Source organism: Semicossyphus pulcher, unplaced genomic scaffold (assembly GCF_022749685.1).
Source record: "Semicossyphus pulcher isolate SPU_LCO1_2020_fin unplaced genomic scaffold, fSemPul1.0.p SCAF_13, whole genome shotgun sequence".
In the NCBI taxonomy this organism is placed as follows: domain Eukaryota; kingdom Metazoa; phylum Chordata; class Actinopteri; order Labriformes; family Labridae; genus Semicossyphus; species Semicossyphus pulcher.
Genome location: NW_027211637.1, coordinates 16143430 through 16157445, shown reverse-complemented (window position 1 = coordinate 16157445; position 14016 = coordinate 16143430). Strand labels below are relative to the sequence as shown.

The window sequence follows — 14016 nt, the reverse complement described above, 5'->3', positions numbered from 1 at the left end:
TATAACTAAAAACAGGAACGTCTTGAAATGAGAGTGCAGACAGTATCTTGATGAGCACATATGTGCAGAAGTTACAGTGTGAAAGCTGAGAGCCTCCCCCTACAGAGAGTCTCTATAAATAGTCTTGCCTAGCGAAGCACAGACTCCCCCTTATGGAGTGGAAAGTAATGCAGCTACATGCACGCTGCAATAAAGATAAAAGTAAAAAGAAGAAAGTGAGATGCACAAATCTGTAAAACAGCACCTGAACACTCATAAAAGTAAACAAATAAAGGAGCTTAAATAATTCAAATTTTATTTATTGAAGCAAAGCAATCAATAAAACCGACCGGACAGAAAAGTCTCATTAAGTTCACCTAAAGCTGATTCAGGAATATAAAGAGACAGTCGTTATGCACACGACCGTGTAACCTCAGCACATTTCCTTTGACTGATGACGGACAAAGCTTTTTATATTCAGCTATCACACACAGGAATGTATCCACCACACTGTAACAACAGTTTCCTGATTAAGCTTTTAAAAAAAAAGGAGAACATGATAATGCAAATACATGTTTTAGTACACACAACAGAGGACAGGCGCAGGCTTTAAAGCACACCACGGAGAGGGAGCCATAAACAGTATAAAAGCTGAGAACAAAAGGTTGTTTCAGGTAAATCGGACACATTCTACTGCGCGATACAAATTCTACAGTCTGTTAAAAAGTGTTGAATTCCCTCTATGTCACTTAATTTGTAATGATTATTATAATCACTCCTGAAAGGGCTGGCTTGTTTAAATGTACATACATCCTGGTTGTCGCCGTCTATAAAGAACAACCCCCCACAACTAAAAAAAAAACCTCACTAAATCACTACTCTAGCATATCAAAACAAAAGTACATGGACATAAAAACAAGAGGAAATAACACGTGAGACCTAATGATACATGATCCGTGACTAAAGAATCAAAGTCCAACTTGCCAACATGTCGATGTTGGGAGTGCTCGTCCTACTCGTTGGGATTTGGGTTGGCATCAGGATACTGAGAGAGGTCAAAGGTAAGCACTTTGCTGATGACACAATCTCCTTGCTGTGAGAGGAAGAGAGAAACAATGTGTCTAAAGTTAAATCATGAACAGAAGATGTTTCCAAAATGCTTTCATGTAACAGTCACAGGCTCTCGCTGGATTCTGGTAGGATCAGGCAAGTTTTCATGTTTGAATGAGTCGTCATTATAAACCATCTAGTTTCAAAATATATCAGAATTCTGCACTATTTATATAGTTACATGAGTACATTTTAGTCATTAAAATCACAGTTTTGTTATTATTTTTCATGCTTACAATTGGAATTTCTAATAGAATAATTAATGAACAAACATGACCTAAACCTGAAAAAATGTATGGACATCTTAAAGGGCCAGTTCGACGATTTTCAACCTCATTCTATCATTCTATTATGGGGAACTAATGCCACTAGGACGCCCGCCTCTGATGTCATGTCTCGTTCAAAATCGTCAGGTTTGAAATGTAGACTGCAGACCTGAAGATTTTTTAGACAGACCACCTGTATATTCTTGTCATATTTCGGATTCTGTACCGCTCTGAGTCATTGCCTGCAGCAAAACTGTAGCATTTCACTCCAGCGTATCTCGCTGGGCCGTTCCTTTCAGGGGGAGGGGCGCAATGCACGCTGGGTGTTGTAGGAATGTGGAATGAGCGAAACCACGAGTTGTTGTACAACTTTCTCCACAGCTATGGCGCCAATTTCAAATATTATTGCTTCTATGGATTACAGAGAACACCAGCTTTGACTGACAGTGGCTTTTTCCAGGGCTTTAAGTAACATCTGGGGCCTTTTTCATGGCCTGCAGATATGCTGGATTATACAACTGTGAAAGCTTAATGGCTGACTTTTATGCAACATTTTGCACTGTATTTTATCTTGACAAGAATGAGAACCCCACCTCTGGATAAACCCCGATCAGTGAGTCTGCCTTGGTGTAGAACTCCTCCTTCAGAGAGATGACGATGGCCTGGAAGTTCAGCACCGACTGGTCTTTGATGTAATTGGCCACCTTGAAGGTACAGAGGGAAATTATGAGTTGTAGTTTGAAAACCACAGTGTTTAGATCAAAAGCAGCATTCATGAAGCTCAATAATCATTTCTCAACTGACCTTGCCAATGTTAGTGTTGTCCAGAGCGGCGTCAATCTCATCAAGGACAAAGAACGGGGCGGGTTTGTAGCTAAAGACAAGTAGGAGAGATTTAGAGCAACGCATACAGACACTCACTTTAACCAAAAAAAAAAAATATTAAGACTCTGCACTGTTTTACCTGTGAATGGCAAAGAGCAGAGCGAGGGCAGCGACAGTCTTCTCTCCTCCGGACAAGTTGTCCATGGGTCTGAACCTCTTCCCTGGAGCCACGCAGTTATAGTTGATGCCGTCCAGATACGGCTCCTCTGGGTTTTCTGGGCCCAGGAACGCCTACAGAAGAGGGACATGCTCATTATCAAAGGTTTAATTTTGGATGTATTATGCACTTAATCAAGGGTTGAAATGCATGCTATGGGACTTGTGTGTTACTGGCCATAAAGCAAGTTGACCACAATTTGTTCTGTGGCATTTATTGTATGTAGGTCATTGTAAAAACCAACCGGGGCATACCTGGGCGCTGCTGTTGCGTGAGAGGGCCTTGTAGATCTCATCGATGTTGGTGGCCACAGACTCAAAGCAGTTATTGAAACGATCAAAACGTTCCTTCTTGATCTGCTCAAAGGCTTGCTTTGCCTTCTTGGCTCTCTTACGAGCAGCCTCAAACTCTGAGAGAAAAACAAACACACACAGAGGTTATTATAAAGAGCTTTAAAAAAAATCACTTCCTTTCTCTCTCTCATTCAATCCCAGTCTCTACTATTATGCAGCCCTCTCACCGTCACTGGTCTCCTGGAACTTGTCCCTGACACTTTCCAGCTTCTCCATGGCCTTCATGTTGGGGGCGCTGATCCTCTGTAGGATACTCTGCTGCTCGTTCAGACGCTGCTGCAGTGTGTTTGTCTCCCCCTTGATCTCATCCTCTGACAGGGCATCCTGTAGCGAGGCAAACACGGATTTAAAACATTTCATTCTACGTCATGTAGGTGTAGCTTTAACATCATAGCTTCACTGTAAGGCGTTGGTGTTGTGTAGAGTAGCTACCTTAAGGTCTTCAGACAGGTTGCTGTAGTCGATCTCTATGAGAGCCTCTTTAGCGAGGACAGTGCTGGACGTCCTCTGGCTGCTGGACTCGTCATTCTGAGAGCTCCCCTGGTACAGCGAGACAAAAGGAGGATGTTATTTACAGTTTTAATCAGGATAAAAGTTACAGCCTGTGTGAGCTTGTTTGTGCTCACCTCTCCCTGGCTGATGTCGTCCATTGTTCCTGAACGAAGAGGCAACCTGATGTCCTGCATTTTGCAAGCTTGCAGCAGGTTATGACGGTCGCTGCGCTTCTGCTCCAGTTTGGTCTCGATAGCGGTTACCTCCTTCTGGAGCTGAGTCAACTCCCTGGAAGATACAACAGTAACATTTGTATCACAAACAGCGTATATTAGCATGACATAAGAATGCTTCAGTTTGTGTGTGTTTGCAGCTACTCACTTGTTGGCGCCACCCAGTTTCTTGCGGATCTCCTCCATGTCATGGTTCTTATCGTTGACTTCAGATTTCTTGGTGAGGTGCTGGTTCTTCAGGTCCTGCAGTTGGGCCATCGTCTCATCAATGATCTTCATGTGTCTGTGCTCCTCCTGCACAAAGGGAAGAAAGATAACAAGACACACGAGTAAGAATTGAATAAAGGACAAACATAGATTATAAGTCCAGATTGAATCGTTCACTTGTTGTTTTTACCTTCTTGAGTCGCTCTATTTCAGCCTCGTCCTTCTTCACGGTCTGCTCCCACATCATGACTTTCTCCTGGTCCTCCTTCAGCTGATTCTTCTCGTAGTCCACCTGGATGCCCAGGCGGGTCTTCTGAGTCTCAAACTCAAGGCTGAAGTAAAATGATGCACGTCAGGTTAAACCAGGACAGGGATCCTGCAGCAGATTCCTTAAAATGTGGAGAGAATAAACTCACCGCTTCTTTGCGATCTCATTCTGCCTCTTCACCTTCTCCTCCTCGAACTCTCTGATGTTCCTTACTCCAATCTCCTTACAGAACTCAATAAACACCTCATCCTCCACCTGGAAAACAAAAACAGTTATAATGATGTTACTGCAATGCCACATGTTCATAGACTTTAAAATAGACTTCACCGTGTGTCAGCCTCACCAGGTTCATGCGGTCTCGCAGGTCGGTGATCTCCCTCTCACGGGACTGGATGATCCTCTTGATGTCGTTGATGCGCGGGCCAAAGTTTGCCAGTTCACTCTCTAGCTTAGACTTCTCCTGCACGACGCAAATAAAGCACGTTTTAATGCAGCAGTCACTATAGCAACACCAAAGAGAAGGACCCTGAGCTGTGATCAGCAGGCTGTACCTGCATGTTGAGGGAGAGGTGGCGGGTTTTTGTCTGCTCCAGATCACTCTGAGAGTACTTGAGTCTCATCTGCAGACCGTGGGCCTGAGACTGCACCTGACGCAGCTCCGCCTCCTTCCTCTTCGCCTTCATTTGCTCCTACAAAGAAAAAGATTGGATGGAAATTGTTGTGAATTCACTTCAAGTCACGATAGTTCAAAAGTACAGACATGAAAAGAATTGCAACCACTTTGAACAGAGTGTTAATAATTCAAGTTACCTTGAGCTCTTCTGTGAGTTTTTCTTTCTTCTCTTTGAGTTTGTCCACCGCCTTCTCGTCCCAGCGCCTGGCCTTGGCCTTCAGGTCGCTGGCGCCTCCAGAGATGACTCCAGATTTCTGGAACAGAGTACCGTCCAGGGCTACCGTCTGCACAGATGGGCACAAGAAGAGGTTAGACTAAAGAATATACAAGTTTGCATTTACTGATAGGGTAACACTCAGTCAGGCACCTTGTGTCTGTATGGTCCCCCAAAAGCAATCCTCCGGGCATCCTCGACGTTCTCACAGACCAGAGCGTTGCCACAAGCGTACTGGAGGGCTTTCTTGATGTGTGGAGGCTCGTAGCGAATCACGTCAATCACTAGCTTGGCTCCTCGCAGTTCTCTCAGTTTCTCATCTGTTGGTTTCACCTTTGATAAAATAAGAAAAAAGATTATTGTGTATTTTATAATGGAGCTTTAGAAAATGTCTAATAAGCTGTTATTTTCAGCAGGAAAGCTGGTGCCTGCAAGAAATTAATAACCTCAGATAGCTGCCAGTAAAATGCCCACATTCAATTAGAAGCTCTGAAATGAATTAAAACTAATTAGGTGGATGCAAATCAGCAGTGTCAGAGTGATAAATGATGCTTTAAGGCAAAAATAAATCGTGCTGCTATGTTATTCAACAATCTGTAGTTCCATTAAGATGAGACACTTTGATATCTGAATATTCTAAAAGACACTGCGGCAGAGCGATTATTATGTTGTATTAACCTCCAGGTAGTCGAGAGGGAGGAAGGTCTCCGGCTCTCCTCTCTGCTCCTTGATGTATTGAATACAGTCTCGGCCAGTCTTCTCCGAGTCGACGATGATGGCGTCCATGTTCTTGCCCAACACTTTGGTCACAGCGATCTGATACTTCTTCTGAGTGGGCTGGCACAGGTCGATCAGACGGCCGTACTGGAGGAGAAGAAAGACACCTTAATCAAACCTTTTAATAGATAAATAACTGCAGTTTTGCAAGCATAAGAAAATTAAAGATAGAGTCACATTCGACGTACCACAGAGCCGGGGTAGAGTCTTTTGATGCTCTCCATGATCTCAGCCTTGCGCTGCTGGCGACTGTTCTCCTGCCTGTCGATTCTGGCGTCTCCCAGCTGCTCCATCACCTACAGCCAAAGCCCAAAATAATGGGATTTCTTACAGACGTTTTCACAGCTGGCATTTTACTTTTATAACACGTATATAGATAGATCACTGGCACACCCAGCTGTGATTCACTTTATTAGTTAAATGTTTACTTTTGTCTGATCTGAAAGAAAAGTCTGCAGTGAGAAACTTCTATGGATTTACAGAGAGAAAAAACCTACTGCTCACTTTTAAGACGAACGTTAGCTAAACATGCAGCTTCCTGTCTCGCTTAAAGACACTGTGACGGGTTAACATGTGCAAACAGGATGCTAAGGTCTATGTGAAAGGGTCTCTAACACTTCAGAAATCATTAGCAGTCAGCTAAGATGACACCTTTTCAAGTAATCAGGTTTTCTTTCCAAGTGTCTGCATTGAGTACCTGGTTAAGCTCCATGTTGATCTCATCAATTCTCCTCTTGGCCATCTCCACCTCCTCCGTCAGCTCCTCCTCCATGCGTTTCTGCTCATCGAGTGACTGCCTGAGGGGTAACCAGTGTGAATGAATGAGTGTAGTGGATCAATCTACAAATCAATCATAACACAGCACTGTTCAGGAAGTACAAAAAAAGCAGCATACCTGCTGGTTGTGATGTAATCCTCTAACTTCTCAATACGCTTCTGGTTTTCCTCGATTTCACGGATCTTCTGTTTGATTTTGGCCTGGAGAGGAGAAAAGCATAAAGCTGAATGCATTCAAATCGTCTAAAATCAATGTTCTCAGGTCATCTGACACAAATATCTTATTTACCTCTGTCTCCACTTTCTTCCTCTCCTCCAGGTCGAGGCGGTCCTGGTCGGCCTTCTGGTCGCGGTTGAACTTCTCCAGCTCCTGTGCCAGAGTGGCAGCACGTTTACTGGCCTCCTCCTTCAGACGATGGTACTGCTTCACCTGAAGGGGGGAGACAAAACAGTGCGTCATGTAAAGTCATCTTTTTTTTTTTTATCTCATCAATCGAAAAAATTACAGTTACTGATTAAATTATGAGAAGCATATAACGTTTGTATTGACCGCTACACAGTCATTCAAGTATAAACTCCCTGAAGAATAATGTCTCTCTCCTTTGTTTACATGAACCTTGGAGTGCAATTGTTTTAGCTTTATCACCTTTATAAATAAATCATTTAATTAAAATACTTTGCGATTTATTGTGTACAACTTATCGGACCTGGTTTTCCTCCAGCGTGAGGTCCTGGCCCTGGCTCTGCGCCTCCTCCTCCATGCGCTCCTCAAACTCTTGCTTGGCCAGCTCCACGGCCCTCATCTCCTTATCCAGCTCATCCATGTCCGCCTTGCGTTTCTTGTACATCTTCTGAGCATTTTGCAATGATTTGCGTGCCGCCTCGAGCTTCTTGATCTTGTGCGAGGTGTTCTCTTTGGCCTTGATGTACTGCGGCCTCTTTTGGTTCAACTCAGAGTCTTTCTCTCTGCGGACAGAGTCAAGTGATTCGATTTTTAAATGGCATTATTTATGAATTAAAATCAGCCCTGAGGAGACCATACATTTATTGTCACTTACTTGATTTCTTTCTCAATTGTCTGCTGCTCCCTCATGAGCCTACCCAGCTCCTTCTTCTTGTCCTTCAGCTCCTCCTCCACATGGTCCATCTTTTTGCGGTCCTTGTCAATCTCCTTGTTGCGCTGGCCCAGCTCTTTGTTCAGCTTCTCGATCTCAGTCTCATTGTGGTACAGTTTGAAAAGCTGCAGCTGAACGCTGGCCCTGGCAACTTCGTCTTTCAGACGCTGGTAACGCTCAGCCTGGAGAGATGATGGGAGAGGGAAATAGAGAGTGTGATGATTGTTATTAAACCAGGGAAGCTTCACAGAGGTTAAAAATGTCATGGACAAAATAGGCAACAACAACAGTGGGTTACTGACAAATATAACTTGGGAAAGATTGCAAAATATGTGACGAATCCATTAAATCAAACAACAAAACCAATCAGAAGTATATCTTATCCTCTAGCATCCTATCCCATTGCAAAAGTTATGCAAACGAAGCCTCTCATTTTAAAATCCAACAAATACATACAAGCCACCGTTATTCCAGAGATACTGTATTTAGACTGAACAACAAGCACGTACCTCCTCTTTCTCTTGCTTTGCTTCTTTGCGCTCTGCAGCAATGTTTTTCTTACGATGGTAGTTGAACTGCGTGTCCTCCTCGGCTTTCACCATCTCCTTCTTCCTGCGGTCGTACTCCTGGGCCAGCTCTCCAGAACGGGAGATTTCCTCAAACAGAGCCGTACGCTCCTTCGGGTTCTTCATGGCAATCGACTCCACGGCTCCCTGGAGAAGGAGAAGCAAGGCATTAGAATCAAGGACAGCAACTGGCATCACCATTTATATTCAACACCAGATCATTTATATTTTGGGCCACTGCTCTGCTTGTCTGAGTCACATTCAAAGCTGTGATATCGAGAGACGATGTATGGCGACATTAATGCGAACACTTGCAGGGCTGTTGGTCATAACATTTTTTTAAGCTATCAATCATTTTATAACAGAAATGCAAACACAGTGTGCAACTTCAATCATGATACAAAAAACACTTAACATTACTGTGCTATGATCACTGCACAGAAGACTCGTTCGTCTCTTAGGTACAGAAGCACTGTCACAAAACACAAAAGATAACACTTGTCCTAGAAAACATTTTTTCAGATGTCAGTCTCACCTGGAACACCAGGAAGTTCCTAGCCTTGATCAGAATGCCAAGTTTTTCCAGCTCTTCACTGTATTCAGGCAAGCTCACCACCTTGCTGTTGATGCGGTACTCAGAGGACGAACCTAATAAACACGCAAAATGCAAAAGCAAGGGTTCAAAGTTCATATACAATACAACAGAACTGTAAATTACATTCATTTATTAGGTGCTATTTGTTTACAATTGTGCCTCTCATTCATACACACAAACATCAAATGCATTCCCACGGGTGACAATGTTCTTCTTTTTTGCACAATAAAATTTTTGCCTGTAGGTTGATAAAAATAACAATAGAAAGTTCTGCAGTTAACAGAGGCTGATTACAGACCTAGGCAGTTTAGGATGGATTCAAAATTAGAGTGAGCACATTGTGGGCCCGTTTACAATGTTAAAAATATTGAATAATCTTAGTTGTGCAGATGTATAGAAGTAGGGATGTGTTATAATTAATGAAATTCCTTTAACTGGGTCGACTGGAAAGCAGAGAGTTCATTAACAGTGACGATACTCAATCATACATTCCAACAGGACTGTTAATGGTGGTTCATACCAATGATGACCCTTGTGAAGGAGCGCTCCTCTCCGTTATCCTCCTGGTACACCATGCTGACAAAGGCTCTGTTGGCAGCTGGCTTCCCTACAGGTGCTCCATGAATCAGATCCTTCAGAGTCTTCACACGCAGGTTACTGGTCTTCTCTGCCAACACGAAGCTGATGGCATCCATAAGGTTGGACTTTCCTACAACAACAGCATTTTCAGTAACCAATGCATATCACATATGAAAGCACAATACACAAACTTAAATGAGCAGTAGATAAAATGTACTATCTGTAATATAACATTGGGCTCTTTACAAGAATTTGGAAAGAACCTTGGACAAAAACCTGTCTGTGTTCAAGTTTACAAGAGAAGTTTGATAATATAACACGTTAACACGTTGTTATTGTTATGTAACGTGTTGTACACAACTACCGGTTATTGATTGATATGCACACATAGAACATTTCACTAGTTGTATTCCTAAATCATACACACAATTAACTTATTAATAAAAACAGATTAAAACGATAGACAGTACTATTGTGAGATAGGTGATAAAGCTGCTGTTATAAGCTAGTCGGACACAGTTAAGACAAAAAGTATGTGCATAACCTAAGTTGTGAAGTCAAAAGACAGCGGGACATTCCTGGACTGTTTACCGTTAGCCAATGCTAGCAAGCAGTTTGCATTAGCCGCGAGTTATTGTCAATCATAACATACCAGATCCATTGGGTCCGATGATTGCAGTAAACTTGTGAAAAGGTCCAATGATCTGTCTTCCTTTATAGGACTTGAAGTTTTCGATCTCTATAAGTTTCAAATAGCCCATTTTCGCAATATTTGTGCCGCTGTTCTGGAAAAGAGCTGCAGTTAATGTTAGCTAGTAAAATGTTAGCTAGCGAATGCTAACAACCACTGTATACCCGAGAAGCTGTCTCAAAGACGAAGCATGCACGCAAATGAATGAACCTCTGTGTCCAATCTATTGCTGGCCTATGCATAAGTCACATTATGAAGTGCATATTTAGTTAACTAATTTAAACCGCTTCATAATCTATTTTAGACAGACGCGATGCAGTTGTGACAACAATGCGCCATTTTACAATCCAACAGGAAGACCCTCGAGCGCGCGAGGGAGGAAACCTCGTGGTTTATCGCGAGACCGAAGAGAGTAGTTTTCAGTTGCGTTTACGACCCCCAGATTGTGGCTTCTGTCCCATCTCTAACGTACAACAAACTATATTACACGACAAATTGCGCATTTCACAGAAACTCAAACTTGTGTACAAGTGCCCCTTACGTAGTAGTGGTTATTGTAAAACAAAGCACAACCTGTGATGCGAAATATGCAGATATTACCATGGTTACCAAGGGCATCCAAACACAACAGGATTCGAGTTGTCTCAGTCTCAGTCCCAATACTACGTCTGTAAGATCTGAGGTAAGTGCTGATCTACTTCTGTCTGTTTACAACTGAATTAAAAAACTTGCATCTAATACTTAAGGTTATGGTGTGATATTGTTTGGTCATGATAGTAACTTGATAGTAATATGGTCAAAGATGAATGCCCCACCGGATGTGGTAGTTCATGTAACACAATCATTTCATTCAATCATTGATATCAGCCATAATAATCAGTATTGTAATGCTTTGTCATCTCCAATCAGGGCCATTTGAAAGTGAGAAAATGTACAAATTGGATTTGCCAGTAGACCAGTCCATTGAAAAGGCTGTGGGGAGGCGAAGGTCTGCAGAAACAGCCCGCAAGGCCCGGATCTTCAACACCCGGCTCCGTGTAATGGGCCTTGACACTGATGCTCTCAACCAACAGGTCCAGGAGAAAAAACACCTGCAAAACATGGAGGTGCAACGGGGCAAAGCTTATGGTAAACTTTGGGCATAAAGAGAGCCAGGGATTACATCACTTGAATCACAACTATCATTCACCCAGGGGCATAACTCCCATAGAAAAAGATTGTCACATTATCCATTTTTGAAATCATGTTTCACCACTATTGACAGAACTAATCACAACTGACTGTCACTAAATTACAGATAAGCTGAGAGAGCATCATGATGAAGCCCTGCTGCAGCAAGAGGTTAATGAAAGAGAGAAGCGAGCAGCTTTAAACACTGACCTGACCCAGTATTGGGCCACTCATCAGCGTGTTGAGGACTCTCGTGAAGCTGATCTCAAATGTGGCCTGAAGGGGGCATTCAGGATCACTATTCCTGAGGCTGAGCTGGGGCCTGCCAGCATGCAGCTCTTTCAGGTAGGTTTGGTGTGCATCAAAGATGAGTGAAGCAGAATCCAGTCAAAGGTTATATAAATATCATGCTGCAGTTGTGTCTTTGTGTCATGCACAGGGCGAGGATGTTGGAGAGGAGGAAAGGAGGAGAGAACAAATGAAGAATGCAGAAAGAGACCTGCGAGCACAGAAGGAAGCGAATGAGAGAAGACGAATGGGAGACAAGCACAGAGGTGAGAAGAGACAAATACAAGCACACACACAGTTACACACATGCACTCTCTTTAATCCCTGATGAGCGAACATGCTGTACACTATAGCCTCTGTAAATCACACACTTGCTTCATGCTTTCCTGCACAAACAATCACACACTCCTACGCACAGCCCTTACTGCCAGGTGGCATTGATGGATGCTCTTCCCAGTGAGCCATTGTGTGAATGTGCCGCTGAAATCCTCTGTACAATGTGTAACGGCTAATGCAGGTGTGAAAAACACACAGGAGGTGATTTCTAACTTGTGTGTGTGTCACAGAGATGCTTGTGAGCAAAGAGCTGGCGTATCAGGACCTTAGGGGGGTTCAGCTACTCTCACAAGAGGAGGAGTGTAAGAAGGCTGCCCGCGTTGCCCTCGATGACTGCAATCAAGCTCTGGTACAGTACATGTGCACACACATGCACACGCGCACACCACCTGCTGATGTGGATGCTCAAAGCAAACTCCAGAGGGGTTTTAAGCTCTGACACGGTGTTCTCAGGTGGATTTTTGAAATTAAAATGCTAATTGAAAATGTTAAGTGATGCGTACACACACTTGCTGCAGGAAGGCGACCATCATATTATCAGGTACCAAACAACATGGATGGTTAAACTGCTTTGATGTATGCGTGGGCCTTGTCTGTTTTTAAAAGCCCCCATTTAGCTCCCCCTCCTCGTTTGCCTGAATGCACTGAACCCTCCATAGGGAGGCATCATTATAAATCCTTCAGGTCATGGCGTATTCATGACAATTATGTGGTTTCTCTAATAACCACTCACATGCACAATGCACAAGCAAACACACATGACTGAGTAGATCTCTCAGGAGGACAATCAGCATACAGCTCGCTCCATGTTGGAAGTAACCACATATTAGAGGTTGGATTTATGAAACTCCTGCTACTCTAACCATCAAGGGAATGACCAATCAGCTGTCCCTGGATCAGTGGTATAGGGCCTCATCATATCTCGTTCCCCACAGGCTGCAGAGCGGGCGGAGAACCTGAAGGAGCGGCACAGGAGGGAGGAAAGGGAGAATCTGGCTGAGGTGTGGCACACACTGACATCAGACATGATGACAGAGTGTGCAGAGGCAGCGGAGATGGAGGCGGGAGGAGGGAGGCCGATGCGTGTTCTGGTAGACAAGTGGAAGGGGATGAGACCTGAGCAGCTGAGCGCCATCCACAGGGAGAGAGAGGGACAGCGTCTGGAGAGACAGGTACTGGAAACACTCTTTTGTACATTTAGCGCACAATGAGTGATTATTGATTAAAAAATATCTGACTTGGCTCCAAGCTCCAAATTCCTTCAAAATTGTGGTTCGTAAACCTTTTACTTGCCTTACAACTAAACTGATGATGGGTTACAAACTAAATCATGCTGCGGTGCACCTTGGAATAAAGTCTCTTCATTTCTCCTGGAGCTATTCTTCCAAAACATAATCCCTGTGTTACATTCTGGTCTAAAATGTCCAATAACCAACACACCATTCAGTGACCCTTGCTGCCCTGTATCGATCTGAATTCATTGACTTTTCCCACTAATTTATTTATGTATATCCTTTAATCTATCATTCATGTGTCTGTATATTTACAGACCTTACTTCACGGGTTGCACATGTCTAAAGAAGAAAATCTGAAAGTATTACATGTTGCAGAGATATGCTTTTTCTGCATTGTCTTATTAACCTGTGGTCTGGTCTTAACCTCCAAGTTGGCAACTACTCCTTTATTTGAGCAGCTCTACAAAAAAAAAAAATAGACCTGGTATCCATTTATAAGAGTTCCACTTAAGTTTAGCATTTAGACCTTTATGTCCTGTCGTCTTCAGAGACAACGTGATGCAGAGAAGGCTCAGAATACAGCCTGGGAACGGCAGCTCCTGAAGCTCTCGAGAGAAGCGGAGGAGGAGGCGAGGAGAGCAGCAGAGCTGAGGAGAGAGAGGAGGATTCAGACAGACCTCGACAACATGCAGCTGGCCAGGGAGCAGCAGGCACGGTGAGCACTGCGTACATGTACATACGCTCTGAAAGATGTGTTTTGGGTCACATGCTGTAATTTAGAATTCAGGTTTTAACAAGCATTTTGGGAACATTTACTCATCATGTGTCTGTTTATGTGTCTGTGTTTCCCAGTCAGGAGCACCTGAACAAGACGCTGTACACCAACAAACCCACCAAGGACTACTTCTATCAATTCAATACCAGCTCCCGCTGACACTCACCTCACACAGGCTTGTGACAATGTGCTAATAAAATCTATCGATCGCTAGTTTCACACTCAGTGTGAATTCAATCCTGCTTAATCAATACCTGCTGCTTATTTTTAGGTGA

The 14016-nt window shown here is 43.4% G+C and overlaps 2 protein-coding genes across 2 annotated transcripts; one reads left to right on the top strand and one right to left on the bottom strand.

Annotated features, from left to right (window-relative positions):
* Positions 1-278: 278 nt before the first annotated feature.
* Positions 279-10275, bottom strand: smc1a (structural maintenance of chromosomes 1A). Its single transcript, XM_069659917.1, has 26 exons — positions 9899-10275; positions 9188-9376; positions 8608-8720; positions 8016-8219; positions 7450-7688; positions 7099-7357; positions 6681-6821; positions 6510-6592; positions 6312-6411; positions 5803-5910; positions 5516-5701; positions 4991-5170; positions 4761-4907; positions 4502-4639; positions 4294-4410; positions 4099-4205; positions 3873-4014; positions 3624-3769; positions 3377-3530; positions 3183-3290; positions 2918-3074; positions 2652-2806; positions 2320-2471; positions 2160-2229; positions 1949-2059; positions 279-1072 (listed from the first exon to the last, which is right to left on the bottom strand). The coding sequence occupies exons 1-26, from the start codon at positions 10005-10007 to the stop codon at positions 992-994; spliced, it is 3696 nt and encodes a 1231-aa protein (XP_069516018.1). The 5' UTR covers positions 10008-10275; the 3' UTR covers positions 279-991.
* A 591-nt stretch (positions 10276-10866) lies between these two features.
* Positions 10867-13900, top strand: ribc1 (RIB43A domain with coiled-coils 1). Its single transcript, XM_069661021.1, has 7 exons — positions 10867-11065; positions 11235-11452; positions 11547-11661; positions 11962-12080; positions 12667-12903; positions 13515-13681; positions 13819-13900. Exons 1-7 carry the CDS (start codon positions 10867-10869, stop codon positions 13898-13900), a joined length of 1137 nt encoding a protein of 378 aa, XP_069517122.1.
* Positions 13901-14016: the final 116 nt, after the last annotated feature.

What these genes read in the sequence shown, in the direction of transcription:
- smc1a (XM_069659917.1), bottom strand. Translation starts at nt 10,007, where the DNA reads ATGGGCTATTTGAAACTTATAGAGATCGAAAACTTCAAGTCCTATAAA. An exon ending in CTTCACAAGGGTCATCATTG is followed by an intron (nt 8,721 to 9,187) that starts GTATGAACCACC and finishes CGTGTTTATTAG; the next exon opens with GTTCGTCCTCTGAGTACCGC. An exon ending in ACCTCTCCCTCAACATGCAG is followed by an intron (nt 4,411 to 4,501) that starts GTACAGCCTGCT and finishes TGCGTCGTGCAG; the next exon opens with GAGAAGTCTAAGCTAGAGAG.
- ribc1 (XM_069661021.1), top strand. Translation starts at nt 10,867, where the DNA reads ATGTACAAATTGGATTTGCCAGTAGACCAGTCCATTGAAAAGGCTGTG. An exon ending in ATGACTGCAATCAAGCTCTG is followed by an intron (nt 12,081 to 12,666) that starts GTACAGTACATG and finishes CGTTCCCCACAG; the next exon opens with GCTGCAGAGCGGGCGGAGAA. An exon ending in GCCAGGGAGCAGCAGGCACG is followed by an intron (nt 13,682 to 13,818) that starts GTGAGCACTGCG and finishes TGTGTTTCCCAG; the next exon opens with TCAGGAGCACCTGAACAAGA.